At 37.8% G+C, this 16786-nt stretch overlaps 1 protein-coding gene across 2 annotated transcripts in view; it reads right to left on the bottom strand.

Moving 5' to 3' along the window:
* Window positions 1–16786, bottom strand: part of LOC121315088 (insulin-like growth factor 2 mRNA-binding protein 3) — a 46598-nt gene that overhangs the window by 8673 nt on the left and 21139 nt on the right. For both annotated transcript variants that reach the window (XM_041248992.1, XM_041248993.1), the window contains exons 4-10: window positions 9772–9823; window positions 9612–9675; window positions 7769–8059; window positions 6927–7061; window positions 6478–6600; window positions 6250–6385; window positions 830–961 (exon numbers count right to left, since the gene is read on the bottom strand). In XM_041248992.1, the coding sequence (XP_041104926.1) occupies window positions 830–961; window positions 6250–6385; window positions 6478–6600; window positions 6927–7061; window positions 7769–8059; window positions 9612–9675; window positions 9772–9823 (933 nt within the window). The remainder of the gene's footprint in view (window positions 1–829; window positions 962–6249; window positions 6386–6477; window positions 6601–6926; window positions 7062–7768; window positions 8060–9611; window positions 9676–9771; window positions 9824–16786) is intronic.

Raw genomic sequence — 16786 nt, forward strand, 5'->3', positions numbered from 1 at the left:
AAACACACCCCTCATCTAGATTACATAACAGCTCTTCCAGTTACTTGACTACAGTACTTGTGTGGGTGTGTTTGGAAATGGTAAACAGCCAGCTCTAGTGTGCCAATGAGCTGAATTGTGCAAGATTATGTAAAGCCCAGATTTTGGCGCTACTCCTACATAGGCAGCCCCCCTTTAGTAAAACACCATGGACTACGTACACTTGATTTCACCAAAGGAAAAACTGAAGTCAGCTTCTCATTTTGGGGAAAACAAATTACCCCCCCACCCCCACCCCCCATTAACGAAAAAACACAACAATGCCTTTAAAAAAAAAAACACATTTTTTTTTCAAAAAGTGTTACTGAAGATTAACAGCATATGCTTAACAAAAAGGGACTCTTCACAAACTTAATATGCAGTAAAGTGCATTGAAAAGGCTGAGCCATAAACCAATCTGAATTTCCCTTGAGGCTTTTTTTTTTTATTAAAATGCAAGTTTTTGTACTTTTGTCTTCAAAGTAATATTTACCTTCAGTATCAACTCGCACATCCACTGACAGTGTGCTAATTGTTCACATGATCACAGCATAACAATAAATATGAACATATATTTAAGAATAATATTAGTCCAAGCATACAAGAACAAAACACCTCTAGCAGGTATACCAAATTATGGCATTAACCAACAAAACCTGGAGCAACTTCCCTGTAATTGCTAGCCTGTTTTAGACCTAGATGCATACCCCCCGCCCAATTTTGTTAGAAGGGAAGAGAACCTATTGGAGTCTGGCTCAAGTTTAAAATGAAAAGCACAAGGCAAGAAGGAGTGTTCCAGTTCAGAACTTACCCCAAATGAAGAATAGGAAGCTCCACCACAGGGGGCAGTAGCACTCATTGGAGAGGGTGGCATCCCAGGAGATGAGAGGGGAAACAGACCCAAGGCATTCAGGTTTAACCCAGGGATTAAATGCGATTGAAGCTGTAGAAGGTTTAAGAAAAAAAAAATAAAGTGGAGTAAAATAAAAATACTCTTTTTATATGTATGAATTTAAAACTACAGGTACCAAACCTTCTGGGATAATTAAAAATGCTTTGCTACTGCAGACCATCCCATTGCATTACTTAAGTAAGAGCTCGCTGGCTCAGAACACAAGACTGTTCAACTTCCTGGCTAGAAGCATTGCTTTCAGACAGGGCCGCGTGATAAAGCCCACAGCAATGGTGTCAGCTGAAGCTCCAACAGGAACACTGACTTTAACTTCACCGAGGTCCTGCAAACCTTCCCACCAAAACCTTGCAAAAATCGGAACTTTTTGGTTATCCTGCACATGAAAACATTTGCGCTACCAAAGCAGAACGATGGGGTGCGCTTTCTTCTTTTTACCCCAAAACCATGTTTGTGAAAATGACTGGCAAAAGAATCATGTCGCATGTTGTACTATTTTTAGTAGTTGCCAAGAACAAACACAGATTTATGTGCCAATTTACGTAAAAGTTGTATGGTATTGACAAATAAGTTTTTATGGTGGCTGTTAACAGTTGGTTGCTAAAATCCTGGATGTGAACATATTCCTCTCCATCAAAGAAAGACAGACAGACATCCATCCTGTTCTAGTGCGGAATCGGTAACACACGTGGCTGAAATGGAGGTATAACGGCAGTATACAAAATGATTTTTTCATACATACAAAAAATGGTTTAAATAACTACAAACCAATGTATTTAACTGTGTGTGACCCAAAGCTATGTAGGTAAAAAATAACAGTAATATGAGACAAGGTCAAGCTGTAAAAACAAACATGGTTTACTTATTAAACACAATCATATACCAAAAGCACCAATTCATTCAATATGATAACAGCACTATTGGGCAGATTATGCTTAAACCAGGGAGAATGCCGTGCAACAATTACTATGTGAATAACAACAACAAACAATAAAATGGTGTACAATAAAGTTACACAAACATGATAGAAATAAATGAAATGGACAAAACAAGTGATAAGAGCTTCCTTCTCACTAGATAAAATATCTGAAAGAAACCCGCCAGGTCCCTAAATCAGAAACAAAAAGCACTTTCCCTCAGTTCACCACAGCTGCCCCACAACCTTATATAATGAGCCTAAAAAACACAGCTGTCAGGCATGCCCCCTAATAGACAATAAATAAATAACCGTCAAGGTAGCGAGTGTGCTTAGCTGGCTACACACGTTTTGGCCAAAATCCTCTTTTCAGCAGAGTAGAAAGAAAACTAAAAACAGAGATAAGTAAATCTTTTCTTGCAATAAGTTTGCTGCACAGCGTTGACACTTGTTTTTACACAGCTGAAGGGCTTCCCTTATGTTAGAACTCCAAAGCACAGCCTGTCAATTCTACACAGCTCCAGATTTCTGTCCAAAGTGAGGTATTCTGGTTTTCATCAAATCCACTTAAGCTTTTTCATCTCCCTTTTGTCCTCTTTTTAATTGTTCTGCTTGCTAGATCTATCCATTTCTTGACTACTGTTCTTTGCACCTTCCCAACAGGGTTTACTGCATCAGTGATCGTCTGCAACTTCACATGTTTCTTCATTGCTAAAACTTCCAGAAAACTTGCTAAATAGAACAGATGTATGGTCGACCAACCATTTCAATAACTAATTTTTTTTTTTTTTTTTTTTTTTTTTTTTTTAAAAGAAAAGAAATAAAGTTTTCCTTTGCAACCCTGTAATTGTGTATTTACCTAATCGGTCACCATGCCATAAAATTGATTACCCCTGGAGACAGTGGCCAGTGTGATCAATAGCGATGCAATTATTCATGTTGCATCGGGCAGTGTGTGATGTGATTTTACATGATCGGGCGATTGATTTCAATATCAGCTCGCAAAGTTTAAATATTTTGCGATACGATTCCCCTCGCATCGACAATGTGTTATACCAACTTGCAGGTCTCCTGCTCGCAGGAATGACAACCAATGAGTTCACCGCATTAGGTCACGACTGCCTGTCCACCAAATGCTGCAGCTGTCGACAGTGGAGAAAGAGCATCTGTTCGTACAAATGTGACAAAAGCGTCCTTGTCTGTACCAAGTCACGTCGACATCTACAGTGACAAAGCAAAGACGACCAAGGCGTGGGAAGAATTGAAGACAGCCTTGCAATACAACCGTATGTAGCTAGCAGACTAGTCCAGTGAAACCCAAATCAAGCAGGGCATGGTCGTATCTTTTTTTTGTACTTAAATTAATTAAAATCATATATTTTTGAATGCCCATTTATACAGATTCAAAATCAATTCATTTTAGCAAATTTAACTTGACTCAGAATACCAAATACTGAGCACCTGGCGCCCCCCACCCCCACCACAACACAGAAGTCAGGTTTATGAGAAATGAATTAGTACTGTGGATCTATGCTTAATAACTTCATATAAATGGCATTACATTGAATTTAACGTACCTGTAGCCAGATATCACTGTGTGATATCCAGTCGTTCTGAAGAGCACATTGATCTGAATTGTGTATTTTCTTTCTTGATTAGCGACGTAACCTTCTCCAGTAAAGTCGAAGGAAGGTATGGTAATCATTTGGACCTCAACTCCCTTAAAGGTTATCATGGAGCACACCTTCTCACCAAAATCAAACACATTTCTGCCATAGCCTTTCACTTTCTGCTACTGAAATCTCCCCATTGCCACTGTACTAGGAGGTTACAAAAAACACCACACCCCCCAACTGCTGTGACCTCGGTTTTACGATATACAACCAGAACTCGAATTGTGCCCAGCTTCCCGCGATTTCATTGGGCATTGTGTGATGCCTGCTCTCCGCTTTTTGCGACGCGACCTCCGCCAGACAGATGAGACGATCACATCGGGCAGCGTGTTCCCAGCTTTACTGATTTCATTCACAGATCACAAAAGAGCGTGCGCGCAAGCGACGGCCCGAAGTGCTTCAGGAAACACACGCAGTGCCAACCTCTGCATCCTCACCGCAAGCACATCGCATTCGCAGGACCTTTGGGGAACGGGCCTCACAAAGACGGCGATGTCAGACCAGACCCAACACAGAATAAACGGAGAGGTGGAGTTTGGTGCTTGGTTGCGCTCAGCATTTAATGATGCAACAAACAGAAAAATAAAAGGTTGTAAGACAAACAAAAAACACACAGCACTTTAGCCAAAACGGACTACACAGACAAACACGGCGAGCTGAAATCAATTTTCTCCTCTCCACACCCGTTCCCCACTCAAACACACAACACTTAGTGAGTGAAAACATGCTGCTTTTATACAGCTGTACCGAGACTCTATGGCTAATCAATCATTCAGTTGGGCATCTCCGTACAACTGAACGTGAATAAATGCAATTCCCTGTGCTCACATATTACATTTTAACTGCACATGAAGTGCTGTGCAATCCTTGTGCCTAAATACAAAACATATTTTGCTCGTAACCCATATTACATCCCATGTACAAATGACTATACACCATCATTTTCATCACAAATCATTTTAGTAGAGATCATAGCATTATCAACTGTTTCTAGATGCGTATTCAAAGTTTCTACAGCTTTGTTTAACCACATTGGGGACTGCATAAGCTTTCCTGAAGAAGCCGACAAAGAAGGTAATGACTTCTTTAAAATGTGGTTTGCCGAAAGTAGGCTACTTGGAGCCGTAGATGGATGTCAGATACAAATGATATCCCCTGCGGAAAATGAGCACCTGTACGTATGCAGGAAAGGTTTTCGTTCCATTAATATTCAAGTGATCTGGGATGCCAAAATGTCTGTGCTAGATGCCATCATGTGACACCCCGGGAGTACACACGACTGCTTCATTTGGGCGAATTGTGATATCGCAGATTGCTTTAGTGACATTGGTGATAGATGACTTTGGGAGACAGCAGGTAAGTTAATACTAGTACTAACAATATAATTTGTTTACCTTATAAATATTGCTCTCATAGGCGGCGTGCGAGTCTTTGGAGAGGCTTGTAATCCACACTTTTCCCCCTGCATTTATTATAAACACATACACGACGTGGATTTTTTAAATTTTATTTCATTCATTGTGTTGCGTTTGAAAAATAGTCGGACCGACGGACATAAATAAAAGCTGTAAACCGGATTCACTGCAACTAAACCCTATATTTTGAACCCTGGTGATACTGCAACAGGAACATCATAGTTTTGTTTACCTTAAACTGTGCTTTAGTTTCTTCTGCTTGTGTCAAATCCACCCTCAATACCTGCAACAGCTACTTAACCAAAATATGGTCTTAAATGTTTTTGGTGTTCCCGTCGCCTGTCAGTTTCGCTTTCCTCCCTTTGGATTTAGTTCAGCACACCAAATCTATCAATTTCTTTTGTACTTCTGTTGCCATTCGATCCCCAGAATCAAAAGCATTTTTGATCCATGACCATTTGAGACTCCTTTCTTCACTAGTTAGGGTTCCCAACAACTTACCAAATCTAACCGATTTGTTCTGACAAAACTTCTATACGTGTACTTTTTTTCTTCTTAGAAAGATTAACTTTCCTTGTCACACCGGCCATTGTAAGTTATTACAGCTGTGCTTTAAATTCGATTGCCGTGTGATTTTTCATAGCATAAAATCGCCAAAAGGGATTGCAATGGGTTTTATGAAACTCGCGATCTCGTCGCAATTGCATACTTAAAAGGCTCCTGTATGTTAGGTTTGAGAATAAGAGCTTTGTTCCCTGCGATGTAACAGGTTGACCACTAGATGTCACGAGTTCCTGCATGAGTACATGCCTCTGGAAAATCCATAGCTGTTTCCTTAAGAAAACAAAGATAATGGTCAATTGGTTAACTGTTTGTTAAAGTTAATGACACCTCAGTAAAAAAAGGCTTGGCAGATAGCTTTGTGATGGGGGTATAGAATAAAGAAATGTGTAATGTCAGTAAGAGAGCATAAAAGCAGTGCACTGTGATCTATCTATCACACACTGCAGCCAAAAAATTAACCAAACATTCCCCAATAAATCTTGACATTTTTCAACTACATGCCAATTCCAACTGCCCTAAAACATACCACACAGTGCCTGGGTTTCCCCATAAAAAGCATGATTTGGTTCATACAGGTCAACTGACTTTGGGGGAGAGGTTTCCACAACTATGCAAGTTCAGCAGCCCCGCCCAATGTGTGCCCCTTGCTATCGGTGACAATTTTGTACAATATAAAAAAGCTGGTTATATGATTGGACAAAAACAAAAATGGGCTGGATTCAAACTATCACTTGGTCACTGAACGAAACTCACATTCATGGCAGCCATGTCACTTTCATAGGATTCTCTGATTTTCTTCATTACTTCTTCTTCAGCCTTGGCACAGGCTTCAATACTGCCCTTGACTGTGATGGTCCTCTCTGGATTATAAAGGGATAGATCCTGCAAGCTAATGGAACAGAGGGGAATGTTCAACTCATGGATAAAATTGGGACAGCAAACCCTAGCAAAACTACCAGCACGTGAAAAATAATATCTTACGGTGAAATGGTGATTTTGGTGTCTGTGTCTTGCTCAATCTTCTTTAAATTCTTGCCTTCTTTTCCTATTAGTCGTCCAACAAAGTTGTTGTGTGCTAAAATTTTCAAAGGAATTTCTTCAGTGCTGAAAGAAATCAAGTTAAAAAGCTGATACCTAAAAATGATTGTGTTCTAATCTGAACTTCACCACTGCAAAAAAAAAAAAAAAAAAAAAAGATGAGCCATCAGCATCACCATATATACAATCTTCAAAATTGATAAACATTTCCCCAATTAGGAAATGTTGAACACATTCTGAACTCCTTTTCTGGAATTAGAGGAAAAAGGAAAACACAGAAAAGCAGTTTAAACTGGGTTTTAACACTGCAGACCACCAAGGTATTCACAGAAGTTGCAAGCATTTGAAAGTCACACAGCAGGTCATGGGATGTCCCGTCATGCAGTACTCACAATTTAGTATCCTGAGCTTCTTTCTGCATGATCTCCATGAGTGTTTTACAAGCAGAGGAACATCCTTCAGGAGTCGAGTGGATTGTGATCGGCTTCTCTGCAGCACCAGCATTCTCTTTCCGATGGATGTCAATCCTGAAATGGAAGGGGGGGGGGTTATCATGCCTTACCAAAAACAGAAGTGTGGTTTAGCAAAAGTGGCTCAACGGATTCAAAAATACAACCCTGTCTGCACAAGTACAGACTGCTAGAGGTCTTCACCAGATGGCGGTTTTGGGGGCATATTAACTGCTGCAGCCACCAAAACAGACTTGATGTTGATAATGCGGTTCCCTACAGCATACATTGCAGCATGAGCTTTCAAGATGTGTACACTTAAACACAAAGCAGTCTTCCCGGACTTCTTGATTCTTGTCCTAAACAGGTTTGGTTCTGACTTTGTAACACATACAATTTAGCCATGAGATTAGTCTACTGCTCTTTGCTATACTTGCTGTGTCATTTTTGAGGAAAACCAGTACATTAGAAAACCATAGCACATCTTCTCTTGATGTGTACTCTACACTTCTAAATAGAAATCCAAGCCTTCCACTGGCCTTTAATTGCCTCCCCATATTACCTGGTCTGACAGTGCAAGAGTCTTCTACAATGCAAAGGTAATAAAAACAAACAAAATGACAATTTACTTCTAGCTCCTAAGTGAGTGTGTTCCTCTGTTCTCTACGCAAAGATAATTATTATGCTCCAACACAATTCCCATGCAGGAAGGAAATAGTTTCACATTTACAAAAGGGGGGATAGCTGACAACGTAAAAAGGCACAATCTGTGAAAGTCAACATACTTGGATTGCGTTCGTTTTGTGATGTTCCTAATGGTCGCTCCCTCCTTGCCAATGATGGCTCCTACAAACTGGGTGGGGACCAGCACACGCAGAGGCACGTCTGATGGCTCTTTGGGCCGGGCGCCCGCTCCGGGGGAGCCTTGCCGTGGAGGACCCCTCTGACCGAACCCCCGCTGGCCTCCCTGAGGGGGCTGCTGCTGGGGGAACTGTGCTGTGGTCATCTCGTCTGGGATGTAGGTCACCTTCAGATCGTAGTTCTCTAGCTGGTAGCCGTTAAGCTTCTCAATTGCACTGCAGAAAAATTAATTTTAAAAAAAGCCCAGAATGACAATGTCGTCTTCAACATGCATTTTCATGCCAAGTCATATTAACTCTTCTAGATAAAGCCCTTTTTGTGGAGGTAAGGGGATGAGATATTTTACAAATTTAATCACTAGACATTCAGGTTTAACAGAATGCAGGTTTGTGCATACAAGCCTATAAAAATAAATATAAAAAAATTCTAAAACACACAACTCAAAAGATGAAGGACAAGCACACTTGCATTGTTGGAACACAATTTTTTAATCTGCAGTGTACTTTGATAGCCACTAGGAGGCAGTTATTCACTTCTGTTCTGGGACAGTGTTCCCAGTGATCAAAACTCCATGCCAAATGTAATATTCCTAAAGATATTCTGGCAAAAAAAAGGAGCAAAGAACTTTGGACAAGTACCCGACATGCAGGAGTTAAAGGGCATTCATCTTCTAAATTTGGCATTTAGACTCGCTTCAAACAGGTAAATCATAAGTGCGTCCAGGGTAAAGCCACAGACCACACTACTGGAACACAAGGGAGACCATTACAGGAGGGTGATGGCATTTAGGGTTATAGAACGGCTAATATCTGTGTATTGCAGAAAATTAGCACAAGTTCTGGTACCTGTCTGGTTAAATGCTACCAGTTTTGTTTTCTAATCATTACTAACCTCATTGAAAAAGAGGGAAAATATTGACTCTGAATACCATGAAGCGGCCGAGGTACACAAGTGATTGATGTCAGTGTCAGACTTTGCAGCTCAATGGAATGCAGAGAGGTGACATCAATTGTCCCGATATGAAGACAATGGCAAGGTATAAACTGCAAAGTGGCACAGGTGACGTCAAACAGAGTTTCTCCGTGATGTGCCGTGAAGGCAAAACATGCACTTAGATCCTTAACAGTCTAAATTATTGGATTATTGAGTAGTCTCAAAGGAGGAGCAGGAAACAATCAAGATACAATTACTGGGATCAGAAAATACCTTCTAGGGTCTCGTCCTTGAGATTAAAAAAAAAAAAAAAAAAAAAGTGTTGAACATGACACTATTTTTAACATATCCCATTGTTAGCTATGACTACATATTCCAAGTGCATTAATGCAACACAGAAAAAGCAGCATCGTGTGTCAGGTCCTTTTGTAGACACAGCCATATACCCAAGTGCCTTATCTTGTTAGGCAGCACAAGATGGGGCATGATGTTTACCCAGATATACCCAGGCTTCAGGCTTAATGGAGGATCAAGCTTTACATTAAGCTGATAACGCCAGCGCACTTTAAAATGGCCTAGATTCCAGAATTTGGAACCAGGATGGCAAAAACGTAACAGATGTGGGAAATTCCTTTTCTTGTTAAACTTGAGCAGACAGAATGGATGTAATGCAGCATGTAACTCGAGGGGGTGGGGGGGGGGGTGGAGATATTATAGGAACACTGTAGCCAAAAAGTAACAAAGAAAATGAGTCACTCATGCCTCTGTCCAGAAAAAAACAAAAAACACGAAAACACAATACAAACCCCCAAAATAATTAGTTGGCATACTCACTGCCTGGCCTGGTCCTTGGCACTGTATGTAACATTCACTACTGCAGTCTCCGTCTCAGTGTTAACTATGAAGATTAAAACCATGTTAACAAAAGTTAGACAATGGCACATGTATTCGATTGAATGTAACAATGTAAAGATACATTTACATAATCACATACCTTGTTCGCAGTTTTCTACTGTGCCATACTGAGCTAATAAGCTGTCCAACACCTATAGGAAAAACAAACAAAATTAGAGAACATTTTATCCGATTGCAAAGGGCTCTAGACTGACTAAAGTGGTCACCAAAGTTTTTTTTTTTTTTTTTGCGGTTAGGATTCATTTTCACCCATAAAAGAAAAACGCTGCCTCTAAAAACCTATTTATTGTAGAGAAATGCAAGTTATTTGCAGGGTGACAAAAGGGCAAGTGCTGTAAGAATAGAGAAGTGATGAGTGGAAACACTTGGGTGTGGTCAAAGTAGCCTGAAGCAACTGAAACTCCACGGGGGGGGGGGGGGGGGGGGGGGGGGAGTGGAAAGTGCACAGGTGACCTCATGAAGGCACATGAATTCAAATATAGTTGTGACTGTCTCAACCTCGTGATAAATACAGGGGGTGTGCGAGCTGCTCGGCGAGACACGACCTGAGAAAACCTTCAAGCATCATATCAGAGGGTTCTGCTCCATGAATTCCCAGTACACAGGTGGTAACAAGGTTGGTTATTCAAACTACCGTTACGTTAGTGACTCCACTGCATTATGTTAATGGGTTTTTCATACATATAACCTTTGCAACTTGGAATGGTAAATTGTTGAAGATTTAAATTAAGTAATGAGTCTTGATTATACTTTAAAATTGATAAGAATCAATTAAAAAATGCACCTTACAATTAATGAATGTGCTACAATGTTCTGTGAAAGAAAAAACATGCCTACATATCACATTTTAAAATGAAGTGCAAGGACGGCAACAGTCTGACCAAAACAAACGACCGAAATCCAGCGTTGAGCTACCAGCAGAATACGATAATCCCAGTTGTGATGGGGACCAAACATGTGTGACCACTGCTTGATTGCTGGAGGAAAAACTGGTAGGTCACAAGAATTGTGGCAATGAAAGAGAACTGTTTGGAAATATCTAAAACAAGACAAATGTGCTTGCTCTGGTGCATTTAATATCGCTGAAACATTTGTTTCTACTCAAAAAATAAACATAAAAAAGGTGTCTGTTCCATGCTACGAGAGGAGGACTTACATGAGTAAGAAGTACATGAGCAACAGCATGTTCCCTGTGTTACAACTGTACACAACTTAAGGTGCAGATACCAATTCCACACACAAAACGCTTGAAAAATATAAAAATGCAGAGTTCATTGACATCATCAGGTGCATAGATTGACCATTCGGCAGAATGAGACAAACAAGCAAGTACAGACATTTAGTTACTATTTTAGGATAATAATAATAAATCTATTTATTTTTATATAGTGCTTTTCATAGTGGACCACCATCACAAAGCCCTTTACAAAAGGTAAGCTGTGAACTGTGTATTACAATAGGACATTATAGCATCTTGGATACGTTGAATATGGTAGCAAATCAACTTGTTCCTAAAAAAGGTGTCACCCAACAACTGAATTTGGCAACCAGTAACATTTTTTGGCCTAGGAGCCATTGGCTCCCAAGGCACAAAGTTTATCTAGAGCTCTGTTACACCTTGTACAAACTCTGAATAACCTGTAAACTGCATATCACAATGTGCATCTTAATTTGTTACACCCCAAAAGTAATCGGAATAAAAAAAAAAAAAAAACTGGCCTTCAGACAATTCTCACACCTTGCTGTACTTTACCTGCCAGGGATATAGCAGACACACAACCCTTAGCTTTCTGCAGCTCAAGACTTTCAGCCATCAGTCCATGGAGTCTTTACATCATTAGTTGTCCTCTTGTTTAATGACAATCCCAGGTAGTGAAGTTATTTTTATGTTAAAAGTCCTTTAAACAATCTGAGCCTTTGAGTTAATTACTGGGAGTTTTCTAGATGTTACTCTGAGCTTGCAGTTTAAAATGTTACATGCTGCCACCTTCTGACATTTACGTGGGTATTTGCAGGATGGTATTAGCAGTGTTGCAGTCCAATTATTAAAAGCAAGCTCCCTTTCCTCCGACTTACTCTTTCATGTTTGGAGCTGTTGGTTAATGTTATATGCAAGCTCCTCTTTTCTTACTTTGCACGCCCGATACTGAAAGCAGCGTTGCTGTTCAGTTTGTTACTCCTGCTCTTCCCTTTCTCTGACTGTACAAACTCACTAACACAAATACAGCCTTTTGGTTGCTCTTGAAGATTTCCAAAGTTACAATATCTCTCATTACTCACAATAACTATATTAAAATTAGCCGCAACACCTGGCAATTCTAGGGAGCCAACTTGGTCAAGCCTGTGTGCCTCACTTATCGGTGTCGCTATGGTTACTGGGCTAGGCTCACTCCCTTTTACCTCATTACAATTTTGAAGCTTCAGTACAATTAAAGTTTAAAACACACAGAATAAAAGTCTACACTCCTTATCTTTCTGGTTGTCAGAGACTAGGCCAGCTGCCTTGAGACCTATATGCCGAATCCTTTTAACCCGCTATGTTCCTACAGACCAAATACCCAATGTCACTACTATGTTACATACATTTGATATGTAATTAAAGTTCACTTAATTACGAATTCGAAATTACAAAATTGTTAGTCCCGATGTAAACTCACTAGTCCTCATGGTGAAGTGCCTAAGTTGGTATATAACAACATCGATTGGGGTCCCAGAAATTATTAGGCTTACATTAATAGTTATATAAATTTGAATTTAAAAAGAATTCTGTAAACACTCCTACAGATCGATCAAGCACTAGTTTGCACCTCGTTACTGCACGACTACTGTATGGTGCGAGAAACTGACACCAGACAGGATGACAGAGGAAAATAAATTCCCTCAGCCGTGTCACCTTGCCGACCACACCGATGCCACAAATAAAATGTTTATTTTATTGTTCATTATTGTGTTACATTTACAAAAGTGCTGGCTGGTTTGTGGAGTTGAGGGTGTGAATGATTACAGAACTATGCATTACTACCTACAATAACTAATGTACACACACAGTCTTCACTAAAGTCCCAACTTAAAGACAGCACCTTTCACTGTCAAATATTTGTATGTGTAAAAAGAATTTGTACTTTTAATTACAGGTACAAATCAAAACGACTCAAGAAATGCTACAGGTACAAATCAAAGTTACGTCTACGAATCAAAGAGTTGGATAGCGTGAAATCACTGTCAAATACATCGCAGGGCAGGCTGCTGATTGGGGGAACAATTGATGAATATTTAACAGTGCATGCATCCAGCACCTTGCGTTGCTGTTCAAAGCAAAGATCTTCTATACACAGACAGTCAAACTCCACCTTTTCTACCCCCTATCCCTGCTGATGCAGTGCATCATTGGAATCTAAAGAGTTCCAGTTAGCGACTTTCCTTCTATCTCTATAAAGTCTGCTTCACTTTCTACGCATAGCTTTCTCTTTTGAAAACTATTGCTTTTAGCAAGATGCACCTGGATTTGTTTAGAGACACCTCCCCCGTAACACATGCATGCTATTTCTACGATCACTGTTTTCACTTGGTCTGACAAGAGCTCTTCATCGCTGAAGTGCTGGTCAAAAATTTATGCAATGAGAACAAAAAGATACAAAAAAAGAAACAAAGACATAGCATAGCACTATATAGTACAAAATACAGACAAAATATAATGGGGGCTGGGGGAGGGGGGGATCTAAACAAATTACAAGAAAATATTAAACAAGTTACAATGATTCAATATTTTCAAAGCTTTGAGAAATTTTACATTTGTGAATGAAATTTAGCCATTAAAATACCTTTAATTATGAAACGTTCCTTTCAATAGTGTAACTGGTGAAACTAAACAGTACATTACCAATGTGTATTTAAGATTTATTTATTTATTTTTTTACTTTTAAATATTGCTGATAAAAGGAACCAGATGATTTTTCCAAAAAATTCTGGTGTGTCTACAATCCAAAATAAGCACAATATTGTTTCAGCGAAGTTATTACACAATGAGCAATTAAGATCAGTGGCATGGAAGTTTCTTCAAAATTCTTAACAGGATTTCTTTAATTTTACTGGTTAACAAGTACTTGTTGGGCAAAATCCAAGTTTTTCTCCAGTTTATAGCCTCAATAAACCCACGCCAATAAGCCACAGTATAAGGAATGAATACTAGATAATTATAAAGAGATCGTATACATTTATTATTTTTAGCATTATTCAATAAACAATATTTTCCAATAAAAGTTTTGGAAGGGTCTAAGGAAGGTAAAAGATTCATCTTTCAAATCACCCCTCAGTAAAGCAATTGTTTAAGGTGGAAAAATCAAGAACGTTAAGGCCTCCAGATTTATAGTTGTTCATTATTATTACTGATTTTCTAACAAGTTTTATTTTTCCCCATATAAAAAAAAAAGTTAAACCCGACTATCAATCACATTACTTATGTATTTTGGTGCATCAAGTGATAAAGCTGCATAGGTTAGTCTAGAAATGCTTTCAGCCTTCTGAGCAAAATTCTACCTTTTAAAGAAATCTCTTTGCAGCCATTGGTTTAATTTATGCTGCTTTTGCAATAGAAGCGTTAAAATTTAGAGTACATCTGGGTTTTTATCTTTATAACAATTCCTAAAAATAGTTTACTTAATTTAATTGGGATTTCCAATATAGAAGTTTCATTACAATTTGTTTAATAATTAAATATTGACCCGAAGCTTTTGATAATGTTTTAATTATGTTAATGGCTATTGGTATCAGAGTATCTTTTTTTCTTGAAAAACCAAAAAAAAATTGTCAACGTTTGTCTGCAATTGAAATATTCTGTAAACCACTATTAATTTAATTGAGCTATTGCTATTGTTGTAAAGAGTTTTTAATTGCTTTTGGGAGGTTTTTTAAAATTTTCTTTCGAGTATTAAAAATAAAATGGCATCACTATCAAAAGCCTTGTTTAAAAAAAAAAAAAATCAATTTTTCTTCCAATATCAAATCAAAATAACTCAAGATATTTAATCCTAATATTTGTAATATGCCTATTTTTCATAAAAACCCTGTTTCATCTATTATTGTACTAAGAGCAATTTCCGATTGAGTCCAATTTCTTGCAGGATGGGTCCATCAAACTTTTTCACTCTGCATTAATAGTTAACATTTCCTATTAAGTAAAAAAAAAAAAAAAAAAAAAAAAAAACACACACACAACATTCAGTAGACTTTACAGATCTTAGATTTATGTTATGGCAGAAATTTGAACATTGGGGAGCCATTTCCTTTGACTAACTGTGATATTGCCATCCACAATAAGTTGAGCAATGGAGCTGCTCTGGAAGTGGTGTTTTTCCAATCTAAAAAAAGAAAGAATTAGTTTCTCCTTCTAACCATTTTTTTTCTTGACCTAATAAAAGCCCCTTTAGCCCTGAATTTATATAATTCATCCAATTTATTCTGTAGTTCATTAATTTCAAGTCTCTCCATCTGAAGCATGCTGCTTTTTTTTTTTTTTTTTTTTTTTTTTTAACAGTAATAATTTCAGCAGTCACCTCCTCCTCCTCTTGTCTCATTTTAGTCTGCTTATTGCCAAGTTTCATGCAAATTGTCTAATTTCAAATTTCAGGAGCTCCCAATTCTTCCCAAAAATATTTTCATCTAAGGCTTTAATCAAATACATGTCAATTAAATTTACTTACATCTAACTTTTTCTAGTAGAGATATTTAGTTCCAATATGAAGTCTATTTTTGTTAAATCAAATTATAATTGTGATCAGTTAAGCGGTTGGAAAAAATTATAATATTTTCATTTATAAATCTTGATACTAACCAAATATTAATGGAAGGCTGTCATGAACATGCTTTGTTACTCCAGGTGCAAGTTTTATCAATAGGGATTTTTTTTTTCCCCTCCAAATCTCAACTATCATTTCCAGTGAATAAAAAATGAAATTCTTCTTAATATTAGGAGATCTTTTTGGTGGCCATATATCCAAAGTATGATCATCTTATTAAAATCCTCTCAGATCACAAGTTCAGATATTTTTTTGCCCAAGTAAGATTATCTTCTAAAGTTCCAAATAGAAAATAATTCTCAATGACAATTATAATCACAAGAATTATTATGTGATAATTGAGTGTAGTAATGTAGTGACCATTAAGATCATTTTCTGATTGAAGGTTTTCAAATTTAAGTTTCAGAACAGCAACTCAAGCAGAATGACTCTGACCGTGCGATAACCAGACATCATGCCCCACTGAAACCTCCAGAACTTTATCTTCTTCACAAGAGTGAGACTTGTACAAAGCATAAAGAAAAAAAATGTTAAACCTTTGCATTTAACATTGTTTCTTAACCCCCTGGCATTGAATGACATAATGGATAAAGATGAAATTGTAAACTAGTAGAATTTAAACATTACTCTCAAGAACAGTTTAAACTTAAAGAACATTACCAGTTGAGAACATCTGACCACTTCATAAATTCAACACACACATAGTCCATCTATATTTTATGTGTGTGTATATAATGTGTGTAATATTAAACGGTAATAATAATTTTATATATATATATTATATATATATATATATATATATATATATATATATATATATATATATATATATATATATATATATATATATATATATATATATATATATATACACACACACACACACACACATACATACACCCATTTAGGTCATACACATACAAGACAAACTTAACATATATTGTAAGGTAAAACATGCATGTAATAAAACAAGTCTTTTTTACAGTAACTAGCAGTCTATAAATTAGAAACAAAAACACATTATACTTCCTATCTTATGATCTAACAATACTTCTGTGAATGTATTTAATATTAGTTCTTATTTATTATTCTCCACCCCCAAACAAGACTAGAATTGAACCACAAACCGAAGTTCAGATTCTTCAATTTGTGGGAGAAGATCATACTTTAACCCCATCTACAAATGCTCGAGCATGTCTTCCTTCATTGCGTGCCTTCAACGGTGGGCCAGAGCTGCCGTTGGGTTTCTCTATTGGCTGGTGACAACTCTTCTGCAAAGCGGTGTCCTTTTTCCTTTAG

The sequence above is a fragment of the Polyodon spathula genome, chromosome 4 (assembly GCF_017654505.1).
Source record: "Polyodon spathula isolate WHYD16114869_AA chromosome 4, ASM1765450v1, whole genome shotgun sequence".
NCBI lineage: Eukaryota > Metazoa > Chordata > Actinopteri > Acipenseriformes > Polyodontidae > Polyodon > Polyodon spathula.